At 44.1% G+C, this 15,064-nt stretch overlaps 1 protein-coding gene across 1 annotated transcript; it reads left to right on the top strand.

Annotated features, from left to right (window-relative positions):
* Positions 1-6,230: 6,230 nt before the first annotated feature.
* Positions 6,231-14,839, top strand: SARC_02924 (hypothetical protein). The gene is made up of 10 exons (XM_014303291.1): positions 6,231-8,580; positions 9,340-9,438; positions 10,079-10,251; positions 10,554-11,076; positions 11,724-11,781; positions 11,972-12,253; positions 12,578-12,900; positions 13,538-13,644; positions 14,057-14,178; positions 14,683-14,839. Exons 1-10 carry the CDS (start codon positions 6,306-6,308, stop codon positions 14,795-14,797), a joined length of 4,077 nt encoding a protein of 1,358 aa, XP_014158766.1. The 5' UTR covers positions 6,231-6,305; the 3' UTR covers positions 14,798-14,839.
* Positions 14,840-15,064: the final 225 nt, after the last annotated feature.

Genomic DNA, 15,064 nt, shown 5'->3' with positions numbered 1-15,064 from the left:
TGTGGCCATCGTATCACACTTAGAAGTTTTGTCATCAGCTAAAATGAGGTGAGTTCTCCTTTCAATATCTTTCATTAATCCAAAGCGATCGGATATACATGAAATTTCTGAACCAGAATCAATCAACGCAAGGATTTTATTTCCATTGCAATATACAGGTATTATTACACGCTCATCTAAAGAGTCATTGTATTTTCTTTGTAACGATTGTACCTGGTTGTACTTTCACTCCAACTTAATGTCGGGCTTTTTGTCACAAGACTTGGCGTGATAGCCATTGGTCTTCTCACACTTGGCACACTTAGTAAGAAAGTGTGTACAGGTAGGTGCATGTCTGCCATTCCAATAACCGTTAGGGGTCAATTGGTACATGTCATACCCGCACTGTGCGTCGGCACATTTCTTAATCTCCTTAAATGGAGGTTCCTTGTCCTTCGCCTCCGCGCGTGCCCGTTTATTGGGTCGCGTGGATTGAGTAGAGTCGCGAGCACGTGTCTGGTTAGGACGCGTCTGATGAGGTTTATTATCTGACGTCTGACGTGAGAGGTATCCTTGATCAGTGAGCTCGCGCGGTTTCTTATTTACAGCCTTCCCTTTCAAGGTTACTCGGCGTGCGGGGAAAAGAGTGGATACAGTATCATAAACTGTTCCCACATATGTCGGGATAGATGAAATTTTGTTTCATGTCCCCTGTCTCGAGCCTCAGTAGCGTATTTACGTCGCAACTCGGTGTACAGACTTTCGCGGTCGTTGTTCTCTATGTTCTTACAGAACACATGTATAACCAAGAACTCGTACCATCGCTGCGCCTTGTCCTTTGTTATATCTGGACGTTTAAGGTCAGCATCAAGTTTCAGAATATAACTCTGAATAGGAGTATTCTCGACTGGTTCAGTTAAGATTGAACTCACTAAAACCAACACACAGCTGGCCAGTCACGACAAGTGTCTAGCTCATGCTGGTGTCGCTGCAGGATCATGTAACTTGTTCCTGTAGAGTCAAACGACTGCATTGAAGCGGAAATCCATTGCTGGGGAGCGATATCATTCGTCTCCAGCATGACCGTAAACGCATTAAGCGTACGGGTTAGCGTGTCGAGGTCATGGTTGTTTATAAACTCGACCTGCTTACTGTTGGCATCCCAGTTTGACTTAAGTCGACTGATCTGTCCCTTGTACTTCTGGTTATCCCTGTGGTCTTGCCTACGTTGCGCCTGAAGTAACTGATCGATGCGCTTTTGCTTAATCGCGATCATATTAGCAAAATATGATACATCATCAGCATGGTGCGCAGCATGGGCGATTTCCATTTTAATGGTATAATCGTCGACCGATTTACTAAGTTCGGTCACCTCGTCAGAGTGGAAATCCTCTGCGGGCTGGTGTAATGCTGTGCGATCGAAGCGATTAAATTCGACTTTGTTAACACTTTTACGGGGGTGTTTATTACTCCTTATAAATTCCATGGTCGAGGCCTTTCGGTGCTTTGTCCCTAGGATAGTAGTTGGTATTATAGTCTTGGGTGATTCATGCGTCTGAATAACATACCCAGTCTTAACTGGTTTCCGACGATTCTCATCACAGTTGGGTAAAGGTGGCGGAGTATTTTTACCTGCCTCTGGGTCTATAATACCCTCAAGGACGGCGAGTAATTAACCTGAAGCTCTGATGGTAGTACCTCGTAAGGTATAGATACGCTGAGCACATCTAACTCATCTGCCACAGGTGTAGCGCTCCAGCTTTTACGCTCTTTAGGTGTAATTTCCTGTCCACGTTCTGTCCACTTCTGTAGGGCTTCAGTAATGCCCGGAGAAACATGCTCGCGTAAGTGCTGTGTTTGTTTACTTGATCTATACAATCGATCTACTTGTTCCACAGTCCTGTCTTTCATAAGGACGGCTAACTGATTCTTAAGATCAGTGTTTTCAGTAATTTACTTACTTATGCGCGTTGGTTCAGTGGTCTCGGACGTAGATTCGGCTTTATCACTTGAGCTTGCCTCTTCTTCTGGTTCCGTTATAGGTACCTTCTGAGATTCGTCTTTGTCCCCTATAATTGGGAACTCCCTTATAATTGGGGAATTTTCTTTCTAAGTTTTGTCAGAAGAATTGATTGGGGCGTCTTGAGACGTGTCCCTTGTCTCACTTCTTGGCTTCGTAAATACAAGCTTTGAATTTGAAGCAATAGCTGGCCCTCGGGCTTTGTCTGTGGGAGTAGTGTCCTTAATCGGAGTGGCTACATCGGCAGCAGTAGCTGCGGCGGCCCTAGCGGCTTCTCTCTCCATCTACTTCTTTTCAGCTCTACCCGATGCATACTACAAAGGTGGTTACGCTATTTAGTGGGTCAGCAAATGAATACGTGGCAACATAGTCAATGTTGTCAGTTTTCTATCAGTACTGGTCTTGTGTGAAATGACCCCGTACATATATTCTATCGTCGATTTACTTGGCCCAAGCTTCGAGCGGGAATTTACAGACCACTTCTTCTTATCGATCTTTCCCAAACCATTACAACGGCTATAAGAGCCATACCATATATACATACATTGTTTCTTATCTCCTTTGGAATAAATAGTATTATTCTTATCAACCGCATAGTTTGTATCCGTTCAGTCTGTGCCATTAACTTGGGACGAGACAACTCTCATTGTATTATGAAAAGTTCTCGAAAATTTTGATTAAGTACCCGAATCAGCAATCCATTTAAGAAACGGATACAAGGTGAAAACCAAATCACTATTGGATATCAAGGTAATTCAATCATCTCAGAAATATTGATATCAACGTGTTTGTGACTGTTTTCAACCAATGAAATTACCTTTGTGTAATCTGATTTTTATTTTCCCCGCCGGACATAGACCTGTGATTGAGGGTGGGTGTATGCGTAGGATTTTTTGTTGAAAATCTCACTGTATAGGGTCCGTCAATAGAAATTAAGATTAAGAGAACCCCGATTGCATTGGTTTACTGAGTGAGACCAGACACTATTGGTTAACATAACAGATATAGATAATGACCCACGTTGACATGAATTCTGTAAGCAAACACAAAATTTGTGACTGACCCAAAGTCCCATAGGGATAATATTATTTATTTCAAAAATGGCAAGTATGTATGATACAATGTATGAACATATGGTATGGCACTCATAGTCGCTGTAGTGGTTCAGGAAAGATTGATGGGCAGAAGTGGTCAGTAAATTCTCGTTTGAAGCTTGGGCCAAGTGAGTCGACAACGGAAGATATGTGCTGAGTCAATTCGGGTTGGTGTTGGCAAAACACTGTTACTATCGAATGTTCCATATATTCGCTTGCTGACCTACTAAGTAGAGTACCCACCTCTGTGGTACGGATTTGGTTTGCGCCGTGTAGTGCCGCGGAATGGGTTAGTGCAGAGTACGAAATACTGAGAAGGACCAGGTTATCCGTCATAATTCGGTCGAGAAGCGAGGATGGGGGTAAGCCAATGCCGCACCAGACCACGGATGAATTCGGTATGTGTTGGCTGGCCTGGATCGGAAGTATCATAGTCGGAACCAACAAGCGCGACACAATTTTTGTGAACTGACAAAAGTTTTGTGATAGGAACCCTAAACCCAGCAAGTTTTGACATCCAGCAATTGTGTGGCATCTTATAGTTCGGTACTGTAATATACAACATACAATTTCAAACACAGACAGGATTATAAAAAATATTCATACTTCAAAACGCGAAATTATGAATCTACCGAGCTCGGCTCACTCCGCCCTGCGGGGAGTTATGTTCACAGTTATTAGAATAATCGAAGCAGTGTGTTACCGTTCACCACAATAGCTGGAAACGACAATACGCGCGCCTTATCACGTTGGTGCAACAAAAAAAATCAATCTTGGTGAATGACAATGTGTAGATTAACATTAAAATTTAGTTACAAAGGTAAACATTGAAATTTCGTTACGAAATCTAACTGTACTTTATTTATAATTTCCTTGAAAAATTAAAGGGTTTTAGAGTATTTATTTATTTATTTGTCTCTAGAGATTTCAATACACATATTGTATGATGTGAAGCTGTAATCTTTGGGTAGTATATCTGATATGTAGGTATGTATTTCAGTATTTGTCTATCCTTCGGAAAGTTATTTCTCTACACGAAATCAGTAATCTGACATACGTGAGACGACTTGCCTTTGCCGCAGAGCTGTATCAGAAATTCTGTCCAGTTAAATGGAATGGTGTAGTATGAAGGACATACATATGAACAGATAATTCATATCCACCAATAACATTTGAAATAATAGTCTGTTCGAATCGATTAACTGTTTGCTCTAATAAAAAATATAGCTCTTTTTTTGTTCTTCTTTTTTTTTAGAAAAAAATTGGTCTTATTTGTCTATGCAAGTCGGTCAAGATAGTGACTCATCCAGAGGCTAAATATGACTCATCCAGAGGCTAAATATGACTCATCCAGAGGCTAAATATGACTCATCCAGAGGCTAAATATGACTCATCACTCAACGGTCCAACAGTCAACAACTCTCGAGTCTCGACGCCCTTCCAAATCTGTTGAAGAGCAACAAGAGAATAATTAACCAATCAAATTGCAATAAAATTGGGTTTCCTAGATTCTCTGGGCCCTCATAGGCTCACGGAGGATTTTAATTTCACCTTTCTGTTTTTTTGGGGAGTTTAAACCCCCCCCCCCCCTATACAAATTGTAGTTTTATTTTCTGAGATAAAAATAGGGTCCAACTCCTGGTTAAATGTCCACCCTTTCATTTATTTATTTTTTAAAACATCAGTTTGAAAAGTTGAACCCTTTGATGAGTCTTCGACGATATTTTTATATTGAAATTATGTCTGTTCCAGATTCCGTGATTGATTACGATCAACGATGATTGAGTGATTCGTAGAATATGCTTTGCAACAAGTGTTCGACGCATCGACTGTTTGTTCGCGACAATTGCCAACTTATACGTATACCATTTAATAATAACACTCTAGTAGTAAAGCTCTTATCCACCACGGCTCCACTCCTGATAAGGAATTGCCCTTGGCCTTCGTACAACGGTTGATCTGAATGCTTATCATAAGTAATGGGCTGCTATCCACCCATATATGCTAAATATATGCAAACAACTGCGCAGACTTGTGGATGAGTTCACACTTCACAGTATGTATGTGAATTCGCGATACAACATAATCTACACACTTGAACTTTGGTCTAATGTATCTACTACTATGGTGCGGTACTCCGAAGATTTGGCTCGTGTTTAATTGTACCATATGCATAAAACCCCCCCTTTTTTTTAAGGTTTTCGATTTTTGGGTTTCTGAAAAACGCATATTTTTATTTTGAAAAATCAAAAACAATCAAGAAGCGCGCTTGTCGCTTGATCACCCCCTCACGGACTCACGGACTCACAGACTCACCCTGTGTGTGTTTATCTCTTAAACGGCACTGAGAGACATCACTGATCGGTATTCGGTGGTATCAATCTATGATTCCATGCACAATCCCTTTTATAATATTCATTGATATATGGTATTATGAAACGAAACCAAGTAGAGATATTTTAAAGACTTGTACATAGGGCTGTTGAGCATACTCCATATGTATTCGAGGTTACTATGCTATATCGAGTATGCAACTAGATGTCACATCTATATCATTAAAGAAAGTACCGAACTCTATCGAATTTCAGCCAATCAAATTGATCGGCGAAATAGTATTTTCCCCGCGAGATTTTGGTCCCTCAGACAGTTTTGTGAATTGTGATTGAATCATTGAAAGTCTTGTGCATATATTTATTCGAGCGTAACGTATTCAAACACAACATCCAACTCGCCGTGCATACACGTATATTCGTATATGTGTACGCTTACACACCGGGCTAACAGTACACTTGACGTGCTACAAACATACTATGAATGAGTCCTACTGTTTGAGTGATTTTTGAATACCGAGAGAACATCTCGTATTATATTACTACAGTTCAACTCGGTGTTTCGCCCAGATATAGCTGGCCCGAGTGCATGGCGTTATGTAGTAAGAGCACGTACGGCTCCCCAAATTAACTAGATGTTTACACAAGAGACCGGTCATTCATAGTCGGCGAATAGTTGGCAGCCAACCCTCGCCCTACTGGGTTGTTGAGCAGACTATCGCCACACGCACATAATAGTAGCATGAGCACAAACGCAGGCGCAAACGGCCATGTATACACCCGGAAGCATATAAAAGATTATGAGCAGAAGAAAGAGAGGCTCGGCACAGAAAAAAAACCTAAACAAAAAGCACAGTGCACGCATACTTACACAAGAAAAAAATGGCTACATCAGAATCTCGGGACGACACACCGATGCAAGACCAAACAGACAGGATTGTCGAGGTGCGAGAGCAGGTCAGGCAGAAGGGCGGCTCTTCAAAGGGTTTAAACATACGAAGTGGGAAAAGTATGGAGAAACAACCACGGTCAAATTATGCATTTGACTACACACAAAATCGAGCTCAATCGCAAAATAGTGGGCAATCTACCTCAGAATACACAAACGAGGCTGACGCAGAGGTGAGGGCCATGCGGGTGTTATATGGAGATACGAATGCACTACGAGAGCGTCGCAGGAAAGCCCAAGAGAAGCATGTGCACGAATTGGCAGTGTACAACCACAATGAGAGCATGAGAAGTTTTCGTGTCCCTCGCGCAAGTATTATGGCCTATGAGAATTTAACTAGATTCCATCACATGTACGGGCAGGGTGCAAACTTTCGGCACTTAAAAAACATTCAGAACGAAACGAATTACGGCCATGGGCATAGGCGTGCGGAGAATAGGATACGAGATAGTGAGCAATCTCGAAGCGGCCACGCAGATGCGTATGAGAAGAAACGTAGACAGGATACGGAAACGAAGGAGAAGGCTAGTAGGGCTGAGACTGTAGATGATGATGCACGGGAACATACGTCTGATGGTAGACGAATACAGGAAGAAGGGTCCAGTACTGACCACAAGAGCGTGAAGAAGCGCAAATTAGAACACACCCAGACAGCTGACAAACCTCATACGCACACGCAACGGCCGTCGGGCGAGGGTAGAGACAACGTACTGGAGGTGGGAAACCAGGCTACAAGCGAGCCTGCTAAGGGAAAGGATGTGACTGGGAAACAAGCAGCGGTTGCATCTAAGGATAGCAAAGATAGTATTACGGATAGTGGTGAGAGAGTGTTGGGTGAGTCTTCGGTGGCGAGCGCGGGCGAGAGCAGCGGCCCTGAAAAGTCGGGCAAGGACACCGGCGATACCAATAGAGGTGTGAGGGTGCAGACGGGGGATGGTGCGCAAAATGAAACCGATGAGAAGACGGGCAAGCATCTGCATGAAAAGTTGGTAGGCGATACAGTATATATAGACCTGGACGCTGACAGTTCAGATGAAGCGTCCGCGCAGGCGACTGCTACCAAATCACACTCAGATACTGTGGGGGCTAGAGAAGGGGAGCGCGAGAGGGGGAGTGATGGTGTTGATAAATTTGTGCCTATGTCGATGGATGTGCCTTCAGACGAAGGCTCGGGCGAAGATGATATAGACGCTGATTTGCCGTCGCACGGGCGGGTGCCAGAAAGTGAGAGCAGGAGGGAAGTAGCGAACTCCGAGGCGGATTCTGGGGTCGGTGTGGCATCTGTATCCAAGACCACACAGATTAACGACATAAAATCGTTCAGCCAGAGGTCCAGAGAGAACGCTGCAGAGCACAAAGATTCAATTACAGCAGACACGACGCCCTCTATGAGCGAAGCCGCACGGCGTATGAAGATGTCGCAGATTATGATGGCTGCGGAGGAGCGGGAGAAGAGAGAGGCTGCTGCCAAGAGTGAGCCAAGCGAGGTGTACAAAGACAACACTGGCACAAATAAGGAAAGGGCCCCACTGTCAGCCACAGCACTGGAGAAGCAGGCCGGGCCTAAGCAGAACACCGAGACGCGCGTGGACGACAGCAGGGAGTCTGACAAGCTCTCGACAAGTAGAGATACAGCAGTATCTAGTAGGAGGGAAGACACGGGGAAGGCTGTAGACAGCGAAGAGCGCGGGGAAGCGGATGCGAATAAACGCAAACTCGACGTACAAGAAGCTGCGGCTGTGCTGGAGAAACGGGCCAATGCTATGAGGAGCTTTGGCAAGCGTATGGAAGATTTCCCTCCATATCACAAGTCTCATCGAAAGGCCTTCGACCCGAGGGAGAGTGTGATGAAGAAGAAGAGTAGTGTACACGCTGAGGAAGCACACGCCGCGAAGCAGTCGCAAACACCCGACACTACGAAGGTTGGTCCTGACGCTGACGGCACACAGGCGCAAGACCCTATGACGGGCGGATCGGCAGGGGTGTCGAATAAAACAGCACCATCGGAAACCAGCGCAAACCTCCCACCAGTACACCACATTCACAAACACGCGCCTGGTGTGCGTGTTCGCGTGCGCATAGACGAGACCAGCGATGTGGGTGGTACACAGACCGATGAGAAGCCCGATGAGAAAGCAGCAGCAGTGGCGGCTGATACGCTCAAGAGACCCGACGGGAGCTTTACGAAGGCGGATATCGGATATGAAGGTGTGTAGTGTGAAATGTCTTACAATGGACTGTGAAGGTGTGTGGTGTATGGTGTTTTCCATAGTCTATGAACTTGTGTGGTGTTTTTGTATGAAATATGTTGGTGTGGTATGTCAAATGGAATATGAAGGTGTATGGTGTTTGTAAAGGGAATATGTTTGTGGGTGGTGCGTGTAAATGGGCTATGCATGTGTGGTGTGTAGTGAATCTTGCCGTGAGTCACAGAGTGTGCACTTAGGAATAGTGCGCGGATGGAAAGCGGACAATTAATTGTGTGGCAATCGTTCTGGTGCAAATATAGGAAAGCGACAGAAGGTGGGTATTAGATATTCGTACTGATTTTTGCTGCATGATGGAGACATTGCAATTTTTAGTCGTATATACTATGTAAGTGTGCGTTCAAAAGCACTTCTTAGGTGATAACAAATGAGAATCTGTGCCCTTTGACATTCTGGAATTTTACGTAGATGCAGCCGAGTGTGTGCTAGCGTACTTGCATGGTAGACAATTGTCGAGTACAACTTAACGCTGGTACATGTAAATCTGGGGCCACCTCGCCACTCCGTTGGCAAGTTGTATATTATAATTACATCGCAGCCTATTCGCAAGTGATCCGATCTCGAGTACATATCCAATTTGTCCAAAAAAAAAAAGTCGCGAGCTATTTTTGTTTATTAATCGCTTCAAGCCACTCAGCACAACGAGTATACAACTACCAATGCACACTTCTGATTCATCGACTTTTTTTTCTATTCTTAGACTACAATAAGATCAGTCCTAGGAGAAGCTCAAGATTACGTACAAAGCCTAGAACAAGCTTCGTCGAGGATGCGTCTGAAGAGGACTTCGAGGATGAAGGTAGATTGCAGTTTATGTAGTCAGTTTGGAATGCATGCATGGACCGTATGGCTGTTAACATCGTAGCCAATCTTAAAAGCGCAGCCGTCGCCATTCACCTCCACCACCTTTTTATGGTTGCATGTGCCTGTGTATTTGACTTTCTTGTGTCTATTTGTCTGGCAGGCAACAATTATTATGTGTTTGTACGGTTGGTGTGGGGACCGGACTCTTAAAACGGGATGGTGATACTCACTGCTTGTGTGACATATTTACTGTGTCAATTTAATGATGGATCCAAATTGTGGCCCAGAAAGTAAATCATAGATAAGAAATTCTATAGGAAGTGCAGTAGGCGAATATCCTTTAGCTTTGCGTTGCTTATCCCAAAATAGGCCCAATGTGTATCTGACGACCACTGAAATATACAATATCAGATGTATGATCGGGGTTAGGTTTTAGATTCACGCTTCGTGTGTTGGTAATATCAGTTCAAAAGCCTTGATTTTAGAAAAGAATATAGGACTGATTTTGAACCAATATATATATACATCCCGATCCACTGCATCTCAACCCTAGTACCCTAAATTTGTAAAACCCTACCAGCTACTAAATCTAAAAATCTAAAACTCCAAAACTTCATCCCATCCTGCTCAATTAGATGTATATACAACCACAACGAGTGATAGTAGGAAACGGTCTCGTAAGAAATCAACCCCAGCACCTCCTGAGGAGAAGACAGAGCATACGAACCGACCCCGGCCAGATATCTTCGGTCCGGATTTGGATACCGGGTTTGGGTCGGCCAAGTCACACCCTGACACCATGCGAAAGGTATGGTGCATACATGACGCATGTTTAGTTCTACTGCTTATGGTAGTTGTTGATATTAATGCATATGTTGATTCTCGCTGGTTCTGGGCGAAAAGTGTGGATTTGACTTGTTTGGTTCCGTTGCCATAGTGCTTGTTGGTATCGATGCGTATGTTTACTTGTAGGTGCTCGCACACGAATAGTATTACACCTGAACGCCAATACCCTGGTTCATTTCCTCACACAACTGATTTTCCGCATATCAACGAACGTGGTCGCGCACACACACTAACTACTGCGTTTATCTTCTGTGTATACAAAAGGTATGCTCGCTGCGCCCAGCACAGATTCTCGAGCTCAAGGCAGGGCAAATGAAACGGGTGCTTACGGTAGTTGGGCAAAGATTTGACGGCGTGATTGAGAAGAACGACCTGCGTGCACTGTGTCTGAAGTATGTGACTGTCTTTAACAAGTGGGTCAATAGTTGCGGCGGTGAAGAGGCTGTGGCGAGCATACTGACTATGCAGCAACAGCAGGAGCAGCAGGATAAGTCCTCAGCAGGGCAATCCAGCACAAACACACACACACATACATACACACACACACACCCTGAGGGCCAGGCCCAAGGTCCAGCTCAAGGGGGATCATATGACCCAGGATTCAATACTGCTGGTGCTGGTACATATACACAACCAACAGCGCAGTGGAACGACCCGATAGAGCTTGCGCGAAGGAACAGTGGCACACACGGCTGGGCCGAGCAACAGCAGGGGAGAGCAAACCCTCTATACACCAACCCGAATACAAGTACCTATACGAACACTTGGCATAATTTCCAGCAGTCTGGTAGGTGACTGTGGGTGTGGGTGGAGGGCAGTGTGCGAGCGTGTATGGGTGCGATAGTTTGCGTGTAGTTATCTGATCGGTCTTCTTGGTAGGTGACTGTAGAGTCTTGGTATGGGCGTGTAGCTATCTGGAGATAGTCTTGGTACAAGCGTGTAGGGTTTTGGTATGAGTGTGTAGGAATGTGTAGAAATGTGTAGGAACGCATATAGCATGAAGCCATAGGTAAGAGATGTTGTCGATGTATTGCTACGTGTTGAGTTGTTTGTGTCTGTGAAATTGTCGATGTCTTAGTTGAAAGAGGCTCTTCGAATGTGTTGGTTCGTTTCGTCGGTGCGATGGGAGTTACCTATGAGGAGTTCTAGGGCTCTTGGATGTGCTCGTAGTTTGTGATTGGGAATCCTGACCAGCGCTTATACAACCATGTTGTTGGTGTGTACATGCAGAATACCTGACTCCCGTACCTTCGTATTGGCGCGTTGAGTGTGTACGAGATTGTGGGTGATAATGTATACCAAAGGCTGTCTTGGCGGGCTGTTAATGAGATGGTGTGCATGTCATAGCTGGCTGACAAATGAGGGCTTACATACGAGAATACTTTATTTGTCAGCCACTCTAATATATATCCCTGGTCTCTTCTGTGTGATCAGAAACCGAAGAGCAAAGGAGGGAACGGGAAATGGCGGCGGCCCGAGAAGAGGTGAAAAGGTATGTTATGTTGTATTTGAATAGGCTTGGGAACACCATATATCCTTTCTAAAAGCGAGGATCGGTTCAATTTACGTAGATACAATCATTCACTAGTGTTTTCTTGTCGGCATTTCGAGAAAGAAAAGTTTCTGTACACATTCTGAGTGATGTCCGCCTCTCTCGACCATCCTTCCCCACCCATTAATAGGCAAAATCTGCGACAGCAAGAAGAGCTTCTCCGCAAACAACAAGCCGAGGTCGTGCTCGCTGAACAACGCCGCCGTGAGTCTCTTCAACAGCAACGGCTTAGGCAAACCTGCCTGGCCTGCGGGACGTACAGACCTTCACAATTCAATTTCCAACGTCAGTTGTGCAAGTTTTGCAACTCTATATACACACGGGAAAGGGGTCTGCATATACAGCGCATGATGGGTGGATATCTTGACCCAGCTGCAGAGACACTCTGGAGACAATGGCGCATCTGGGGAAGGTTGGTAGCATCACTTGTTTGTGTTTCGTTGATCTCGATCTATTTGAGTATGTGTATATATCTATTTGAATATGTATACATGTACATTATGTTTGGCCATTTCCCTGTGGTTAGGTAGCATATGCGAGAAGCGTGTACTCTGACCGCCATACACACTGCTATGCTTGTATAGATGCACATCCAAATCGAAATTCATACATAGACAATTATGTACCCTGTTCAAATAAAGATATTTATTTAATACGCAAATGGAAAAATGCACAGCTCCTGACGTTTTATGACACACATACTGATGTACACCTGTATGAATACATGCACCTATAGCTTCGACGATACGGATAACCATTACGGGCATGGCTTTGAACCCGACAAGATTCCTTGGCAGGAGAGAAAGCCCAATTGGCAACAAGAGTACATCCGCAGACACACCAAAAACACCCTCCAGCAGCAGCAGACCCAAAGCGAAACCTTGGATCAACAGCAAAAAGCACAGCGTTTAGAACAGCAGAGATTGGCTCAAGAAAAACTGGAACAACAAAGGCGTGCACGCCTGGCAAAGGAACAGGCCAAGCAGCGCCATGCGGCGGCTAAGAAGGCCAGTGATGCTGAGTGTGCCAGGTGGATAGCGTCGTTATCCCCTACTGCGGGTATGTGGTTGTTGTAGCTGGGTGTAAGGTTTTATGCGTACTTGGTAGTTGGATGTAGAGTGGCTGGAATTGAAGCTACCTCGCTCATAACCTATACGTGTACAGTTGGATGGTAAAGAGCGCATTTCACTTAGTATAGTATTGTATGGTTTGAAGTATGGCTGCGGTACTAGGCCTAGAAGTAGTTTACCAATTGGATAGTGGTCCCTATTTCTTAGTACAGGTCTGTTTGTATTGGTAGCTGAGGAAAGGGGTGTATATTCTATGAGGTGATCAAGGCTTTAGTTTTCTAAGGGCAGCAATGTGGCGTTCAGATAATGGTTTGCGTGTACATGATGTCTGGTGTAGGTGTGTGTGATTGGGCATAGGTATGGTTTGGATCCGCCTAACTGCATTCGTGAGGTGATATGTGTGCATGCAAGGTACTGGTACATATTCTGAATGTTCTTAATTCGGAATTTCCCGTGATTTCTAGCGACTGTGACTTGTCTGTATAGTCGAGTTCAATCGTTTCCGTCTTGTAAGTTTGGATTATTCTTTTCCCTTTATCTTGTTCTCTTACTTTCTTAACCCTTCTCTCCTTCCACTAATATTGTGTATATCTTATGGTCTTATGGTCAATTTAACTCATTTGCAGTTGAGAACGAAGAGGCGCGATGGACAAGATTTGAGCGGAATACAATTATAGCTCAGATTCGCCTGAGGGATATACCCTTTCCGCTATATAATCCCTGCGGCATAATTGTATGTTGCATGTATCTGCGCATGCTGTATCTTTATATTCGTATATTTTCACTTACATAAATGTTCACATATGGAAATACTTGCGATATAATTGTGCGTTTTTCATGTACCTTGCTGGTTTAAGTTTCAAATACATCAATAATTACATTTCATGTACATGTGTTGTCCTTCGCATCTACTTGTCTATGTATGCTCATTCTGGCCCGTGTATTTGGTCTGTTCTTGTGATTAAGCATACCATGTTGATATGTTCGGAAAAAACTACTGCAGCCTTAAAGTAGAGCAGGACATACTGTATCCTTTTATTTATTTTTTGCGATCACCTATCACGCACACCTTACACCAATCAGTTTGACTGTTCATTCCTTATTCATATTATGATGCCACTTTCCTATCACTTCTATATCCATAGTGCACGCCCAATAATGAAGATGACATGACTGTGATTAAGAAGAAGATCAGGAAAGCAATGCTACGCTGGCACCCGGACAAATTCATCAATAATTTTGGCAGCAAGCTCTTCGGACCCGAGAGGTGTGTACATCGTAGTCTGTGTGTGTGTACCACGAAGGGACTATTGAATATCGGGTGGACGTTAAGGGTGGACGGGGAAGTGTTGAAGCTTGTGGGGACGGAGTGTTTGTAAAATTCTTGGATTATTCACATGCGATGTGCGTGAAGACTGGCGTTGTCGAGCTGTGGTAATCATGAGCTGCAACAAAATTACATGTGATCTGGGGCGCTGAATTAATTGGAGACACATCTTACAGGACGAGAGAGTTGTTGCTTATCTCTTGCTTTCTTATATTTATTTTCGGCATAACACTGGCTTTCAAGCATCGCAAGGAAATGGGTTTTTCAACGGTTTTTTGTACCTTCTTTTAATGCGATATCTATGTGACACTCAGATGGACACTCTACTTCGTGTGTATGACCTGCTGATATATATTAGCCTGCTGCTGTGTCAGTTGCGTGCATTATCGTATGGGTGTGTGACAGCATTACTCACGGAACCTTTGTTTGAATAATCTTCTGCAGAGACGAGATAATTAAGGAAGTCAATAAGGTGTCGCATATGGTCAGTAAGGACAAGGAACGATTGGAGAATACAAGCTATGCAGGCAACTTTCCTTGGCGCTATCGATATCGTTAGCTAAAAGAATATATAAAACAAATAAAATAAAATAAAAATACCAAGTCAGAACCAGGATCGGTAACAGTCCTCGGAACCATGCCGAGGTCGAGAGGAGTTGGGCCGGTTGTGATCGAGATTTGTCCAGATCAGTTACCACTTTTGGCCTATTCCGTTACTGCTCCAATGAATCCGACTTTCTCTAACGTGTCCTTCTGGTTGGTCACTGGTGTATGAAGTAAAAAAATTGCGACAAACATTCTCATCAATGTGCATACATCATGTACA

Source organism: Sphaeroforma arctica (genome assembly GCF_001186125.1).
Source record: "Sphaeroforma arctica JP610 unplaced genomic scaffold supercont1.139, whole genome shotgun sequence".
NCBI lineage: Eukaryota > Ichthyosporea > Ichthyophonida > Sphaeroforma > Sphaeroforma arctica.
The sequence above is the reverse complement of the archived record's forward strand: the minus strand, read 5'-3'. Positions and strand labels throughout refer to the sequence as shown.